The sequence below is a fragment of the Eurypyga helias genome, unplaced genomic scaffold (genome assembly GCF_000690775.1).
Source record: "Eurypyga helias isolate BGI_N326 unplaced genomic scaffold, ASM69077v1 scaffold15552, whole genome shotgun sequence".
NCBI classification, from domain to species: domain Eukaryota; kingdom Metazoa; phylum Chordata; class Aves; order Eurypygiformes; family Eurypygidae; genus Eurypyga; species Eurypyga helias.
Window position 1 is genome coordinate 99370 of NW_010234222.1, and position 18809 is coordinate 118178.

The window sequence follows — 18809 nt, forward strand, 5'->3', positions numbered from 1 at the left end:
ATGATTGGTAAGTAAACGAGTCTTTGGTAAACAATAACTACTATGTTCTTTTCTCAGGTAAAAATCTTACTTGATTTTTAAATCTAGATAACTGATTTTTAAAATAATTATTTCTATAATGAGTAAGGCTCATATGGCACAATGCTGAGTAGGATGAATAGGTATATGTAGCAAAAGATGAATGATGTTTTCAGGTTACAAGTCCTGTTAATTGTAGGCTCCTGCTCTGGCTCGTTTTCTTTTTGTGCCCTTCAGCCAGGCCCAGGAAGCTGAATCTGAATGAGAGCTTTCTAATGAATTCTATTCCCAGCATTTAAAGGTGTCAGCCATCTAGAAAATACTGTCCATTGCAAGGATAGATTCTACAGTAGGTACTGGATAGTATGCTAAAAACTACAACAAACCAATTAGTTTAGGGTTGAAATAATACATTATAGCTGCAATATTTCCTAAAAATGTCTGCTTTACCACTTGTGCAGTAAAACACAAAAACTATGCACTATGCATGCGTGTGCGCGGTGGAGATGACTGCTTGCTCCCAAAGGAAACCTAAAGGCACAGGACATAGGTAATGTGAATGAAAGTCTGCTAACAAACACTGCCTTCTGTTTTATTATGAGAATCCAATTAGAAACTGAATGCAAGCTGATATTTTTACTGTTTGTGCACTAGGTGCCTTCACTTTGGCTAAAAGATACTATACCATGTCTTTAAGAAAAATAGCAGCATTAAACAGATCTCATAATTTCAGAGAGAAATAAAAATATGTCTGCTTTAGGTTTGTCTTACAGGGTTTTGGGGATTATTTTAAACATGTCCAAGAAATGATCAGAATATTTTCAATGACTGTTAATAGTTTCAGTGTTCTACTACAGTTTTTTAGTCATCATCTCTGTTAAAGGATCAATTACATTTGAAACAATAAATAGTATACTTTACAATAAATAATATTCAAAGTGTATTTACAAAATAATGTAACACTGTAATAGGATCTTCAAGATCAATTCCATTTTATATATTCTGCAGCAAAAATAACATTTTTAGTAGGAAGGAATTACTTATAAACCTAGCAAGATCTACACATTCACATGTGTGTGTAAACAACTTAACAAGGTTTATTATGTTTCCAATGAAGCTATGCTTTTACAGTAGGTTTTCAGCTAAATGTTATCATAATATGGTAGTAAATATACAATAGTGTTTATATTTAGCTCCATCACAAATTTTAATTTGCAAAAAAAAAGGAGTGCCATTATTTACAAAGAACAGCAACTTTCCTTTTGTTTCACAAGTGACTGTATCTGTGTGTGAACAAAATGTTAGGGCGAGGCATGCCAGACGAACTGCAGCTAAGGTTGGACGAAGATGATTTCGTGATGAAGAGTGAAGGTCCTGGCAATAAATACCTAGAAAGGATATGAAAAATATAGCAGAGTTTACAGGCAAAGTGACATTCAAGAGCGAAAGAAGTAGTTGTTCATATGCCATACCTTAAAATTATATGCAAGATTATATACAATAAATACTATTTATAAAACATACAGGGCATTAGGCACTAGCTAACTCAAGAAACAGATCTAAACTCAGACAAACTCTTAGCAAAATTTCAAGATGTTGAATGAGGATCAAGCATCTTTCAAGTCCTTTATGTTTAAAGAAAGCAGATAAATAAAACAACAGCAGCCTTTGTGACAATACTACCAAAATTTAACATTTCACCCATTTTTGTCTGTTATTACAGTACTATTTATTCAATTTAAGCAGAGTAAAGACTGCAATTGATGTTAACCAGCTTATAAAAAGTTAAGTTGTAAAAGCAGTTGATTAGAGGAAAAAACCTAATTTTTCAGCCTTGGTTTCCAGCTCTAATTCTATGAAACAGACATGCTACCATCAATACTCTAGTAAAGCAAGAAACAATGCTGTTACAACCTAGCAAGTCACATCAGTGACCTTTTACTTTTGAAATTCAGGTAACTACATAGCCTGCATTTAATTTAATATTGCAAACAATCATTTATCATATGCCTAATATTCATTCTTAAATCTTTTCATGTTATCATTTCCTAATAGTTAATTGCCAAAGTCAGTAGATGAGCACAGTAAGTGAGCAAAAATAACATCCACACTAAATCAGAATTTCATAATGACTTATGTCAACGTTAGGATGGATTAACACTACACATTGTATAAATTATTGCTTGAAAATTGTTGCGTCATTCTAGTGAATCATATTGATTAATGATGAGTAAGTTAAAAGACTGATCCTACTAATCACATGGATAGATAGATACAGCATCACACAGTAGGAGACAAGAAAGTGTACACATTTGGTTTGTTTAAGGTTTGAGAAAAGCTGTTATTACAAAAATATTATCACCAACATATGTTTAAAACAATTTACAAAAAAATAAAGCCTGATTTGGTACGGGTTGGTGGTGAGCTTGACAGTTCACTGCATCACCACACCGAGTCCTACCTTTGCTTAACAATACAGTAAAAACCTCAAATGTTTCCCAGAGAATACGCCATGTGATACATAAGATTATTTAGCAAGCTGTAAGGATCTGGCAGTAGATGGATGGGTTGTGGGGTTTTTTGATTTTGCAACACAGATGAATTTATCAAAATATGAAGTCTGACATTTTATACACAGTTTGATTTTAGCTATTATATTAAAGAGATTTTTATATAGTTTTTGAGCTCTCCTATAGATTTCTTTACACTTTTAATTTTGTGAGGAAAAATATTACATTAATACACATTTACATTAATAATCTATGCATTCTCTTTATGACATATATTGGATTTACAGTCAGGAGGTGGGAGTGAGAAAAAATCTGAAAAGTGATACAAGAACTCTGTGGCTGCTTTCATTATCTTTTTCTCTCTCCCTGTACAAATATTTTCTCCCAGCTATAGAGGTATCTATTTGTAATCTTTGAAAGCTTTAGTTTCACAAACACTTGTTTTACAAACACAAACAAAACAAAAAATTGGTTTGTGCTTAGAAAAATTCTTCAAATTAGATTTTTTAAGTCTTGAAAAAAATTACTTCTTGTACTTCTATTACTCTGATCTCTTCTTGCACTTCACACAATTTTACAGAGAGTCAAGAGAACTACTAAAAGTAGCATAGATTCTTATATAATATAAAAACAGAAACCTAGATGAAAAGTGAAATAGCATTGTGCTTCTCCCATTTCTAGAAATATATTTCATTACCTTACAATTGTGGGGCATAATGGTCAAAAGCATTTATTTCCATACCTTTCTTTCATTTCACAGATTCAGAGTATGATGGTTAACTAGCATATTGTTTTATCCACAGTATAGATGTAACATTTGTGGAGAGTAATATAAAAACTGTAACCATAATCAATGACAACTCTATTGCTGAAGACATGCTGATGTTTAGGATATTGAGGGCTAAGATTCCTCTAGCCTGTGAAATTTATGAATAGACTTCCATTCAGTGTCCAAAGAAACACAGAAGCTACAGACAAGAAAGTTCTACTGGACGATCCCTTTCACTTTTTTCCAAATGCAAGCCTGTTAGCTGCAGTCCATTAGAGTAATCCAACCAGTTTGAATAGTTCATGGCTGGTCATGATGAAGAATTTTCTGCAGTATTAACAGTAAAGGCAATAAAATCTTCAAGGTTTAAGAACTTCTAGTAATAGCTAATCCAGGTGACTTTACCACACTCTTCCTATAGCTCAGTATATGTTAATGTTGAATATGATTTGTTTTGTGGCTAACATACTTTTGCTGTGAGCAAACAAATCCAGTTTCTGGTTAGTTTTAGATAATGTTAGAGTGCCTTAAGGTCCACATGACAGTAACAAATGGGTTCGGTGTATCAAATAACTACTCTGAGATATAGCAAGGAGGCAATTAAGTCGTAAAATAACTTCAACAGATAATATATCAAAGGTTTGCTTTTCACATAACATTTAACTCATAAAGCCCTGCTATGAAATCATGTCTGTAAGATGTTTTATATAAACAAAACATTTGTAAGTTTATATACATAATAATTCAAATTGCCATTATAGATAGAATTAGGGACCAAAGTAATTTGAAACTTACATTTAATTCTCCACCTATAACTTTTCAATTGTAGATCACTGACTCACACAGTTGAAGTATTTTCAGTAATCCCTGTACTAACAATATTAAAATCCCTATTGTATCAGGTTGGAGAACTAAATCAGCCAATGGAGAATCGGGTAAGTGCCAAATAATTTTTTTACTATATAATGCTGTTTTGCAAGGTTTGAAAATGTATTTATGCTCTGTAAGAAGAAATAACAAAAATTTCAATTTCTTAGGTTTTGGAAATCAACTTTGCAAAACTGTGCAATACAGTAAATCAGATGGCACTTACCTGACCCTTGGCTGGAGCTGTGCCCCTATAGCATCCCACTGCGAATGTGAAGCCAGAAGTATCATACATGTTAGGATACCTCTAGGAATGCAAATCTGGAATCAGTGACTTTGAGGGATCTGAGAAGGGGAAGAGAGGAAATTTTCAGTTCACTTTATGGCAAACTTTTACTGCAGCTACTTGGGCAGTAGGCAATAAGACTTTAGTAAGCGTAGTTTCACAGAAAATGTGTATATCTACTCTTCTTTTAGTAGCACTTCATGAATGAGCTAGAGAGATTAGAACAACAGAAACTCAGGATCAAGGGAAATGTTGGGAGTTTTGCCTGTTTTTAAAAAATACATTGTGAACTAGGCTTAAAGAGAAGTGTAGTGAGAGCCACACAGAGTGAAACTTGCTCCAATATTATCCTTTATACTTATCATTTAGGAAGAGAATATTGAAACGTGTACCTTGTATCATCCCAGTGGGGGCTAATCCCAGTTGGAGATCCTCTTGAATCTGATGAATATTTGTAAACCACCAGCAGGCAGTGTTTACAAAGCTGTACTACTCGTTGGCAACACTGGAGTTGCTCAGGAGTCACCACCTCTGTGCTTTTACTGAATATGGTTTCCCAAGAGCTCCTGTTATGGAAAAAGACCCGACTCTATGTTTTCTGCCACTAATTGCAATCCGAGAGCTTTACTGCTTTATGTCAGATTTAACAATAGCGGAACAAGAGCAAAAGCATGACCTTGCCTGTTTACAGGAAAGGTCTATACTGTTTAACACAAATGCTGGCAGATGCTGAGTCTAAAACACAAATTACACAAATTAAGAAGCTAAGCTTCATATGTGAAATGTCTACAGCCATTTTTCACTTGGTTTGTTCCCTAAAGCATTTATAGGGCCATTACTTAGGTTTAGCACATAAAGATTTACTGTCACCTAATTGTATATGTATCTTACACCAGGAATAACAAAACACACTTATTTTTAACAGGCTACCACCTGAATGTGAATATGATGTGATGTTAAAGGAATTAATAAAAATAATAAATTATTCCTAAATGTCCACAAAGCATAATACTACTCTTCTTCTAATTTAAGTACATGAAACTAAGAAATAAATACGAAATTAATTTACAGGAGATTAGTACGTGCTCTGCTTCCTTATCCAAATAATCATATGAGGAGAGTTTCTCAGTTTGGCTATGCAAAAACTGCTTGTTACTCCATCTGATCGTATAGGGTTGGTATTCTACAATTAGGTGCAACTTGCAAAGTGTACCTATAGAAGCATTCCTTTTTGAAATGCAGACCAACATGCTTCTGTTTTCTCAAAATGCCACTTCTCTTTTCAAAAATACCCAAACCTTACCATACCAATATAAAGCTGGTTATGTTTTACCACACAAGACGACAATAGTTCTCTGCACACACCTCAACACTCCTGTTTGTGCAGAATTCTGATCAGATTACAGATCATTACATCTGTTTTAAAGGTCTCTCAGAAGGTTGGGTTTTTTTTGGTCCACACATTACCAAGTAGCACAGATGGTTTGTAAGCTTGAGGGGTTTTGTTTGTTTATGAAAGAAGCACTTCATAGTGAGGAAAATTTGCTGCATCTGGCTTCAACATAGCAACCAGGATGATTTAGTCTTGTCCACTGAGATCAGCAATAGATTTCACAGCCCTGGTGTGGGAAGTTTGTCCTTAAAACAGCATCAAAGAATCAGCAAGTTTACTTTGGCCTAGTGAGATCTTTTAAATTATGCTGTATAAGGATGGAATTATGCACATTAATGACTGAAAGATAAGCCGTACGTATAGCTAATTGATTATCCAGCCTGGCTCCTCAGTCTAGATGCTATGTTCCAGCTGAAACTGTCCGGTCTTTGTAGTGGGTTGACCCAGGCTGGACAACAGGTGCCCACCAAAGCCACTGTACCAGCTGGGCAGGGGAGTGAAAATGCAACGAAAGGCTCATGGGTTGAGAGAAGGACAGGGAAAGATCACGCAGCAATTACCGACATGGGCAAAACAGACTCAACTTGGGAATTTATTACCAACAAAATCAGAGTAGGATAATGAGAAATAAACCCAAATCTTAAAACAGTTTCCCTGCACCTCTCCCTTCATCCTGGGCTCAGATTTGCTCCTCATTTCTCCACCTCCTTCCCCCAGCAGCACAGAGAGGCAGGGAATGGGAGTTGTGGTCAGTCTATCACACGGTTGTCTCTGCTACTCCTTCCTGCTCATGGGGAGGACCCCTTACACCCTGTCCCTGCTCCAGCGTGGGTACCTCCCATGGGATGCAATCCTTCAGGAGCAGCCTGCTCCTGCCTGAGTCCTCCCGGGGTCACAGATCCCGGCAGCAAGCTCCAGCCTGGGCTCCTCTGTCCATGAGGCCACAAGTCCTGACAGGAGCCTGCTCCAGCAGAGCTTGCCATGGCATCACAGCCTCATTCGGGCATCCCTGCTCCAGCATGGGGTCCTCCCTGGGCTGCAGGCGGGTCTCTTCTCCCCCAAAACCCTCCATGGCTGCATAACCCTCCATAATATGGTCAATTATGTGTTGTCCTTTTTATAGCAATCTGAAGTCAACTGGTTCTACCAGTTTTCACTTATTAATTGTCATTGTCTATCACACAAATGTAGCTTTATGAAACCATCTACATCACAGTTATTTCGCTGAGGTTTTCTTTGGTTTTTTGTTCATTTTATTTGCTAAAATAGCATATGCCTAGCAGAAACCAAATGCCTTTGATTTCAGAAAAGCAGATTTTGAAGGATAGGATATTGAACTTTTAATATAAGGCCTGATCTTTTTTCCCCCCATAGGAAACTTGTATTTGCTACCCAAAGCAAAAATATCTGCTTACCTCAGTGCAGACATTTCCTATTCTTCATATACTTAAATATCCACCAGTGTAGGAAACAGTGAATGTAATGAAGCACAGAAATTCAAATATTATTTGTAAATCATAGAACTGACACTACATTTCAGATGAGATGTCAGCTGCACTTGTGACTGAATTCTTCCCTTTTAAGTCTTGAGCTCAAATAGATATAACAATGACTTCTATTGATGATAAGTCCACATTTGACACTTTCAGTGGTATGGCCTCTAAATTGTGCACCACCTAATGAAAGAGTTGACCTAAAGCTCAGATATTTTGAAAATTAGACTTTTTCCTTGGAAGATTATCTTTGTAAATACATTAATAAATGTCTGATTCCGTTACTGAAACTGGTGGCCTAGTTTATTAGATTTCTAACTATACGACATCTTTAGACAGCTTTAAAACAAGTTCAGTGTATTACAGAATTCTCTTGAATGAAAATGAGAAACAAAGCATGCCAGCATCGATTGTAATTGTAAAGTTATGAAGTTTTAAGAAAAATAGGCTTACCCTGAATTACAGAAACAGTTCCATAGACCTTGACCATGGCTCCAAAGCAAGCGATTAAATACACGGTTAAAGAGACGATACAGATGTAAATTTTCAATGTCTGGAGCCTTCCAGACACGCTGTAGAACTGCACGAACACTTGTCTTGACTATATCCAAAACCTAGGAAAGAGTATTCCAAGAAAATGAAAGCAAAGGCATATTGTAAAACCTAAACCCAACTGTTCACTGATTCACTGCACACATACACAGAGATGACGGCACAGCTATAAATTCCCACAGATGTCTGTGTTTCATTTCTGTGCATTCATCAGTAAACTTTTATGATACGCTTTTTCTTTCAGTAACATTTTGCAAAACCAAATCAAAATATTTTATTTTTATTACAGAAAAGTTCATTTCTACTTTTGTAAGTCTGTTCAATACTATCTCATTTAAATGACAAAAAGAGTTTAACAAGAAACAAAATGGACACAATAACATACTAGAAGCAACATAATTAACAACCCAAATATTACATACTTGAATATTATCTCTTCCCCCTCCCTTTTAAAATCCTATCTACTTTATACAGAACTAAAATGTGCTGAAAAGCTACGAGCTGTCTTTGCCTACTGTCTGTTGAATCCTAGTGTTACCCTAGAGCAAACCCCTTCAGTTTACTTTTCATGCAGAAAACAGTGTCACAAAATTATAAAGAAAATAACCAGCAAGATATTTAAAATAGCAATGTTTATAGAAATGAAATGGAGCTATTAGATATGGACTACATTTAAATGCAAGTGTGTAAAGATGTGGGTGAACAAAACACCAACCTGCAGTCAGTATAGCACTGAGAGTTTTACCCAGTAAGTCTTATTAGCTACTCGGTGCACACACACACTTATAGGCAGTCACACATCCAGCTCGCCGAGAACGCTCCTTGATGTGCCTTTGCACATCACACTGATCTGGGACATGGAAGGTGAGATTCATCTTGCCTGCTTTTAACATGTCTGTGTTGTAAGTCACGTCTCTAGGTTCTCTCCATAATCACTGGAGAGAAACAGGCTCCAGAGTGTCTTGGCTTCTGTATATTTAGACACTATCAGTACAACTTGGAATAGTTTTGTGACCGTAGTAATATTTAGGCCCCACACTGGCACTCTGAACAGCATAAAATCTGTCCTACAAAAAAGTCTGTGTCACGTGTAACCTATTAATGTGATTTCTGGTAAAGGAGACACCCTTAATGTCTCTTTCGCAAAATAGCACCTTCCAGAAAAAGGTCAGATGTGAGTGGGTGGTGAACCAATGGGGGTATTCACTTATTTGGTCTAAGATGTTGCAAATTCTAGGTTTTAGAAGCTACAGTACTTGCCCAGGAAACTTTCAGATGTGCATGACAAACTGATTCACACAGTAAAACATCTGACTCTCAAAAGATGAAGAGGATTTAGTAAAAAAGTAAAGAATGGGAGCGTGGTGCAGAACTTCAATTGTTTGATCCTCCACAACAAACTGTTCACAGAATCCTAGAATGGTTTGGGTTGGAAGGGACCTTAAAGATCATCTAGTTCCAACCCCCCTGCCATGGGCAGGGATACCTTCCACTAGACCAGGTTGCTCAAAGCCTCATCCAGCCTGGCCTTGAAGACATCCAGGGATGGGGCATCCACAGCTTCTCTGGGCAGCCTGTCCCAGTGCCTCCCCACACTCTTCAGAAAGAACTTCTTCCTGATACCTAATCTAAATCTACACGCTTTCAATTTAAACCCATTACCCCTTGTCCTATCATTGCTTTTTGTAAATAGTCTGATTAGACATGATGAAGGAAACAAAGCATAAATAAACTAAATGCTTGCAAAAGCACAATGGACCTGTGTAGTAGAGAGAAATGCTTAATGGGCAGAAAATCTATAGATGCCTAATAATGACAACCTCAATGAAATAGGTTATTTACATGTTATTTAAGCTCTTTTTTAAGACCTAGGATTAGTCTGCATGCATAGGTCTTGTGCTAATTCCATTCACAGATGCATCCAGTGTGAATACAATGCTGTCCTCTCTGTCAGGAATCTTTACAAATTCAGGTGTCTAACACAATAAAACCTCACCTGTGGTCTCTTCCTCCCACAGAGTAACATAAAAAGAGTAGTAAATGACAACCTAAGGATGGTGATATTGTTTAGTGACTGCAGAGCTGCACCCAAGTTAGGGACTGCCCCACGCTTGTGGAAAGGGTCCAGATTTTCAGATATTCCCTCATCAGCATTAGCCTACTGTCTTAATGCTTCTCAAGCAGCCTTTTCTTTGAGTCTCGCCTGATTAAGGCTTTCCCACAGAAATGGCCAGTAGCTGTGATTGTATACATCCAGTTGAATCAACTAAATCCCTAAACTACATAGAGGACCAGCCATACATTCATTTGCAATGTTACCCTGAGGAATAGCAATTTATCTCTCTGTGTAAAACAGAACAATTCCATCAAATAGAGACTCTCTCACTAGTCTCAAAGACATGTACTAAGAACTATGATGCCAGTGTGCAGCATCTTCTTTTACTTTAGCACCTGGAGTTGAAGAAAACTAAGAACTGAACCTTGCATCTTAGAGCAAGCTGAGAACTGCCAGGTACTCTGGAAAAAAAACTTTCTTGCTGTTTTTACTGTGTTGTTATTGCCAATATGCCAGAGGAGAAAACACCCCAGTTAATTGTTCTTAATCAGCAAGCATGGCCTCAATCACGCATTTAAAAAAAGAGACAAGGCATTGCACAAGAGCTGGAACTTCATGGAACGGACATCACCATTTTTCTAAGTTAATTTCCCTGGTTTGCCTTCACCTTCCTGTTTACTTTAATTTACATCATTTACTTTAACATAACCAATTATCTAGGTGTAACAGAACAAGATGTTATGAAAGAGCATATTCAAAACAAAATATACAGAACCTCTGGTAACCATCAAAACACTTTTAAAGAAATTATGTAAAGTGATGTAACACAAAGCAGTCACAACTCCTCCCATAGAAAAGTTTCTTTTCCTAAAAGTCTTGCGAGTCTAAGTTTCACTTCAGCATGTATCGATTTCATCGGTTTACTCTCAACTGGCTTCTAAATGCCTCCTGTACCTCTGCTGTAATGCTGGAATATTAGACACTAAGAATATGGGCAGGAGTTTAATTTTTCTACATCCTATTGAATAATTCTTAAGAAAATATACCTGTCAGAGGTGAACATTGTGAAATCTAGCACACTGCCCAAGTATTTTCTTCTCATGTTTTAGAACTTCCCAGTAATTATAATGAAGGGGACTGAGTTTCTGGTTTGTATTTCACAAAGTTGCAGAAGGTACCTTTGAGACAGATTCCCTACTTGCATAAATATTCTCCACCTTGAGCTCACTTCTCCTTTACCCACCCCATTGGAATATAAAACATTCTTCTTTCAAATCAACAAAAGCTTACACATTTGGCAGTCCTCAGCTGCAATGTCATTGTCAAAGTTAATCCGTTTTTATAAACTACCCTTCTAAGAATAACTCTCTGATTGCTTGAAGGGATTGAGGTTAAAAGCAGTATAAAAAAAAGAAAGGCAAATCATTTCCAGTGCAAGCAAAGATGAAGGGCCTACTAGTGCTTCAGGAATTATGCCTCCTAAGCTGTAAAAGATGTCCTCACAAGAAGAGCAAAGAAATCCACATTTCTGATTGTGCAGGTTTTACTAATAATGATCTGGCATATCAACCTGTATCCTGACTTTGTACACGTGCCCTTGGTTTTACATGACTGTCAGTTCAAATAAAGGACAGAACCATCCTTGTTGTAGGATTTCTGAAATAACACTTACAGGAGAAAATTCTGACTAGATTGAAAAGAAAATTAAAAAAAAAAAGAAAAAAACACCAAACATAGACACAGGTATATTAAGGCAGATGACCAAGAGGAGTGTATAGTAAACAGCCTCAGGCCCTCAAAGAGCAGAATTATCATTCTCCCTGTGACAATTCCTTCCCCCCATTTGGGGCATGACCTGTGGGGAAGGGTTCAAAGACTCACTTTAACCACTCGTGTGTATGTGGAAGCCCTCTATCTCAGTCACAGTGATGGGCCCAGTCTGGGGACTTCTTTCCACACTTGTGGCATCTATCTCTCTACATCGCTCTATCTCTACCTCTCTATCTCTCTACCTCTCTATCTCTCCATCCATCCATCCATCCATCCATCCATCCATCCATCCAATCTATCCCACTCTTCCTCCCTCCTAGAAGCTTTTCCTCCATAGCACCATTTTCTACAAGCCGCCACTAAGACTCTCTCTTGGTTTTGGGCAAAAGGCTATGCTTGCCACTACACTTGTGTGTCCTGCACACAACAGAAAAGACCTATGTGCAAGTATATTGGGATTGCAGCACTCAAAAAAAAAGAAATAAGAGAACATTTTAAGCAAAGGACTATTTTGCAAAACAGCTGTAGATACCAAACAAAAAATAACACAATTTCAGCCAATGAGTTGGTTGCTCTACTGATTCCTGTCAATGGCACAAGAAATAATTCTGCTGAATTACAGATTTGTGCTGCTACTTGAGATGGTTTAAGAAAAATTTGGATTAAGTTACAGGCTCCTACATTTCCAAGTTCTTCAATAGGTCACGTCTAATTTAGTTTTAGAAAGCTGTGTGGACTCACATTCCATTTAATATCTGAACTTAACTTGAATAGTCAAATATATTTCTATCATATGACATCACATTAAACGGACATGTTTTCTCTGTCCAGTCTGAAAATACAAGCACTTAATGCAATATTCAATAAAATACAATTTGAAAGATCAAGGATGACAGTGATGATTTTATAAAAAGTAATTTTGAGATGAGGATCTGAAATCTTTCTTCCTTTCTTCTATAACAATCTGCCAACCTTTTCCAATTATAATATTTATCATGTATGCAGCGTTTTGATTAAGTTACTGTCTTTTATGGTCTATAAAAATAGATTGTGAAACTGAGACACACAGAGATTAAATGCCTGGAACTGATATGCTAATCCACATAATGTGTCAGTGACTGAGGCAGAGAAAGACCCAAAACACTGCCTTAGGGGCACCAAACTATTAATAACATATAATTTCTGCTACATTAAAGAAAATAAATATTACACTGGGAAGATGATTTTGTCTGATGTGACATACAGATATGACTGACATACTACATCATGTCAGTTTTTAAACATAATAAAAACTCTCTAGAAGCTGTGCAAAACAGTAGCTCCTAGATAGAAGATGAGTGAGGACAGAATGATAAACAAATATAATTAGTCCTTTGCAAAACTAAACCAGTTAGTTGAGCATTATAACAATGTCAATAATCTTTGCTTGGCAGGTCTATTTTTTATTCAACAAGATTTGTTGCAATACTGTGGGTCAAAGACTCAAATAACCAAGTGCAATATCACTAACTCTAATGGAGTTTTAATGTCTGGTCTGAAACTGCTGACTGGTTTATCCCTAATCAATCAAATCTGCTGAATCAGTACACTTCTAAGAATGTTTGCTAAAAATTAGGTATGTCAGCACTCATCATTTATTTGTTTTCTTTTCTTTCAGCAGACTAATTTTTTAAGAAATTGCTTTTGAAATTATATTCCAGGATAATTATGCTCTTCTAAATATGGAGCAACATAATTTCCTGCAATGGGATTAACTGATACAGATGTTAGCATTAATAGCCAGTATTTTAGCATCTCAGGTCACTCCCAGCTACTGCCAAACACCAGCAGAAACACTGTGAAGCGCATACTTCAGATGATCTTCAGAAATAAAATGTGTCACTTACTTTTCGTTGTTTTACAGAATCCAGTTTTACCAACCAATAGGATGCCACTCTTGTTTTATGATATTTCCAATTATCCATAATCTGCAGTCCATTGCAAAACACAAGATAAAAGACATACACATAAAAACAAGTGAAATCTGGCATTTTATTCAGCGGCATAAAACATCTAAAAGACTCTGTGAAAAGAACTTTTCTTTAAAAGAAATAGAAAAGTATTTGCAAATTTCTGTGGCAGCATGTTTGTGAAGATGTGTGCAACCTTTCAGTTTAATCCTACCCTCTTTTCCACCTCATTCTGAGTGTCATGCACTACAAAGCAGGTAGAAACTCCTCTTGACTGACTCAGCTGGGATTCCTTGAACAGAGCAGTAAGTTCAATAGCGCATAACCGTTAATCTACTTAAATTGCGAGGGTTTTGCAGCATAAAGGACATTTAGACATATATTGAAAACAACCATTTTATATATGATCATATATGAACTGCAATACTCTCCTTTTATGATGCCTAAGTGCTACCAAATAGCTCGAGCTGTGAACATACATTTTTATTTTCGTTTTGTTGTTTTATCTTTCCATTCTCTTCCAGACCTATGACAAGTTCTGCCTCACTGACAACTAATATACCATTACTTGCTTCCTTCCCTGATGAAATATTATTTCACAGCAGCAACTAGCTAAGACCAGACAAATTTATAAAAGGATCCTGCAATAAAGTAGATGAGGAAGCACCACTAGGTGGAGTGCATACACACACGCTCCCATATGTGTGTAAATGCACACACATTCTCACGTCTGAAGGAGAAAATTCAATGAAGAATCTTATTTCTGAATTCTAAGATGAGAAACTAAATATGCTAGTTATGAATGCTATCTTCCAGAATCACCCAAATCAACCATCATTGCAAGAGAATTCCTTTCCACTATGATGTAGTTGCACAGCTCACCAGAGGCATAATCAACATGTTGAAAGTTCACAGAGCAAAGGACATTTCCAGATAGTGAATTAGATTAATTTTAACACACCGTGGACTGTGCATACTACATCAGAATACAGGTGTTAGTTTAAATTGCTAAATCCCTCCGTACCTCTACTAGACTGAGAAAAGAATGTCCATCTTCTTTTCTTTTCCAAGCTGACATTAAGTTTCTTTGCCCTAGATATTTTAAAGGGATTTAGATACCACTTATTTTCTGCTTATATATCTGAATGTTAGGTGTTGCTTTTTAATTGCCCTTTAGATGGGGCATTGTTTCACATCTCTGATACCAACTGATGCAGCTCAGGGCAATGTTGGATGTAAGAAAGAGTAAGCTGGGAGATTAGAAGAGCCAAGGAGAATGTGACTGGTGTTCTTTATGACTAGCAAATTTCCAGTTTACCTTGCAGCATAACATTCTGAGTTCTCCAGTTGCCCTATTCGAGAGCAAGTTAAACATGTCAGGATCTGTACTAACAATATCAGATGAAATATAAACTGTTAATGAATTGTAACATTCTTCTTGGCTCACTTAAAAGTTTGAACTTTCTCCACAATTTAAAAATGAATTTTTCTAACCTTGCTGATTGTTTCTCATATATTTTATAAAGGCACAGGAATGTTTTCTGTGCTGCTCTTTTAAGGTCAGAAAGTATGCAAAGCTCCAAGGTTTTGAAATCTTTCGAATTAACCTGAGTTATGGAAGTTTTAAGGCCACAGGAGCTCTTGAATCATAAATTGAGCTTTCCACTTTCCTTCATTTTAGTGGCCTAAACAAAGTGTCTGGCTTGTAATTCTTCTTTCTTATTTATAGATACTTACATCTTCTATAATTAATTCTGATTCTTCTTCTGTTTTTCCTGGGAACTTCATTCTCATGTCATTCATAATGAGAAGAGTCTCTTTTGTCAAAGCAACTTCTTGCTCTTTTGTTTTCTGTTGCAGCAAAGACTCACTCTAAAAACCAATATGAAGCAGAGGAAAAATTTCAGGCTCATCAGATCACATTACAAAGATCTTTCCTTGACAAAAATCAATTCTAAATAGGGTGACATAAAATATATTATCCAAGTCTATAGTTCTAATAACTAATACATAACTAATATGCACACATATGCCTCATGTACAAATGTATCACCATTACTTATAATTGTGAAGAAATTCAGGAAAAACAGTTCAAATGTGAGTTTGTTTGAAACAGAATAAACAAATATGTACTTGATATTTATGATGCCAACCATTTAAAATATAAATTTGAAATTTTAGATAACAGATTTGAATTTAAATTCAACATAATGAAAAGAAATTTTTAGTCATAAAAATCTTCCTTTAAGTTCTTCACTGCAGCAATTTAACAGAAACTGCCAATTATATGTCACTGTGCCAAAATTTCAGGAAGCATTAAAACGTAAAGATGTTTTGCTCCCGCTCCGGTCAGCAGGGGTTCTGACACTGTTGGTTGTCTAAGATGTTGTTTACATCAGTGCTTTTTACAACACCAACTTGAACCTCTATAGTATCTACGGAGGACCACCCCTGGAGGGGTTTGGGGTTTTCTTTAAATCTTAGACACCAGTTAGAGGTATTTCTGACCCTTTTTCTTTCCCTTTGCATATTTTTCTGTTTACAAGATTAAGTGAGCTTAATTTTATGTTTTTCAAGAGTGAAATTCAAAATTTTAGGCAATTCTAAATCTTAGTATTTTGTAAGAACTACAATACTTACTGAAGGATATTTTTGCCTAAGTGATAAATATTCTAAAGCTTAACAAAATATTTTGCTAGATGATATATAATAATGTGGCTGAAATAATAAGATAGCAAATATTTCCAAATTCACCTTTGTTTATAACTGCTATAATAATGTGTCCAATAATTCCCAACAGTAAATGACTTATTCTAAACATAGTTTCTGTACCTTTAGTTCATTTGGATCTCAGCAGCCTCCAACAATGGCACTATACTGCTCTTTTCTTTCCGAAAGGTTAGATAACTAACACTTTATCACACACAAATGATTTCTTCTTAATAAGTTACAGTTTATCAATTCAAACTTTATTCTAGCAATAATATATAGCATATTATTCTTAGTTGCAAAAATAATTATGAACAGAGTTCCGTTCACAATACAGTGCTAAATTACAAGTAGTTCTTACCCATTCTCTAAGTAATTTTATTCACATTATTTTAAGAAGCATGACCTAAGCTCTATCACCCAACTTAATTGTTCTGTATATCAAGATCATTTCTGTGGTGGAGCTTTCTCAATGAAAAACAGAGGATGGTTTCTTACTAATGTTAATTTAAGTGACTAGCCCATTTTTAATGTCAGACGTTAAGAGACTGTTTTTAATCTTCCAGTAATTTGTATTTGATATAGAGTTAATGTGAATAGAAAAATCTATATTACCCCTGTCTCATTAAACTCTCAGAGTACATCTTGATGATAAAAGGGAACTTTTTAAACTTGAGATAGCTAATGTGATAAAAAATACCTTTAACACGTTGTGGTGAAGACACAAGCTTAATGTCTTTCCAATTCTATTAGCTGACTTTAAAGATGGAAAACCATGTTAAGGAGTATTTCACAAGATGTCAGCACACAATTTTAAAAGGATCCTTTTTCATCATTTAGACAAAGCCTCACAGGCAAAACAGACACTGAGCGTTCTACTGGATAAAAATGATGATTAGAGATAGTAAATACTATCAAGCAAGTTCATTAGCATTACAAAATGATTTCTCACAATCAAAGCTCACCACAATACGGAAAGGCTTCAAATATGGTTTTGCCCCATCTCCAGATGAATTATTTGGGTGATGAAATACACAGGTCAGGCACCAAAGCACGAATGGAAATGCAGTGGTACCAGCACTCAATACAATCCTGGCTGGGGACTGATCCCAGCAAATTCTACCTAGGAATAAGCGGGTATGTGGTCCACCATGCAAACACAAATGAAGAAATGCTTGGGCTGTGAAGGAGATGCCGAAGAGGATGACAGTCTGGTCACAGAAGGACAAAATGTATGGTTCAGAAGTACACTGCCACTAACCACACAAAATCTAAACAGCTAAAAGTGCTTAATTTTATTTATTTATTCTATTAATTATTTAGTTAGACCAGCCAAGTCTAAATGTTTGTCTGTCTCAGGAACAGGCATCAAAATGATTGAAGTTTTATCTTCACTTTACAAAAAAAGATAGCTTCTGATACAGTTACAGCAGTGGCAAATCCTAAATGTGACAGGAACAACCTATAATTTTTAAATTGTTCACTTTGGAAGTAGAGCTCTACTGCAGTGGTACAGTATATGCAAATCAAGAATAGTAGGTTGAAAATTAATTACAGCTTCTACAATGGATGCCCACACGAAGTCTTACTAACATTTTATTCCGGTACAATGTGCAGTATACACTGGTTTTGAAATATTGATGTATTTTTGTTACTGTAAAGATTTTGAACATAGGTACATCTTATTTCAGAACCAGCAGTCCCCAATCAAATCAAAACAAAAAAACTCCTGTCTTCAAAGGAGGAGAGCAGGTTTCCTAGTCAAAAAAAATCAAGATTTCCGTTTTCACAAAATGTGCCAACTGTATTGCTGCACCAGCAACACTGGAACATCACAGCTAGCACTCACCATGAGTCATATGCAAGTCTAGAGTTTCCAGAGTTTCTGTGAAAATAGCATTGACTATAGTACCTCAGGTTTTCTGACACTGTGAAAATTAATAATGTATTTATTGAGTTTTAGAGAAATGGAATACATTTTGAATGTAACTGCTATGTTAACTCACCCCTGAAGAGTTCATAGGTCCCAAGCTGGGTGTCTGAGAGACTCTGGCTGAAGATGGGCTGCGATTTAAAGAATGAGACCTATTCACTGAGGATGCACGCTGAATTTGCAGAGACGCTTTGGCTGAAAAGGGACGTTGCTCAGCTGCCTGTGACTGCACAGTCAATACTGATATTGAACGAGGGCAGCTTACAGAACGCCTTATTGGACCTGCAGACGATGTGGGGGATGAATATGATGGAGATTTTACATTTTTAATTGAAGGTTTCCAGTTCATTCTACCTGCAGACAAATTAAATTAACAACAAAATTAGTGACTATTCTTTTAACACCCATTTTTCAGTCTTTGTAACTAACCATATGTATGACTAACGTGCGCACATATGCTGTCCTATAATGTATTGCCATGGATTAACTCCGGCTAGCAAAATA

General features: G+C 36.2%; 1 protein-coding gene across 1 annotated transcript; it reads right to left on the reverse strand.

Annotated features, from left to right (window-relative positions):
• Positions 1-854: 854 nt before the first annotated feature.
• Positions 855-18659, reverse strand: LOC104517366 (tubulin polyglutamylase TTLL7-like; the record flags this gene model as incomplete). Its single annotated transcript, XM_010161999.1, has 7 exons — positions 855-1406; positions 4391-4509; positions 4843-5016; positions 7790-7950; positions 13601-13681; positions 15401-15535; positions 18379-18659. Coding segments are annotated over 6 exons (881 nt in total), but the record flags the coding sequence as incomplete, so codon positions are not given.
• Between the last annotated feature and the right edge of the window lie 150 nt (positions 18660-18809).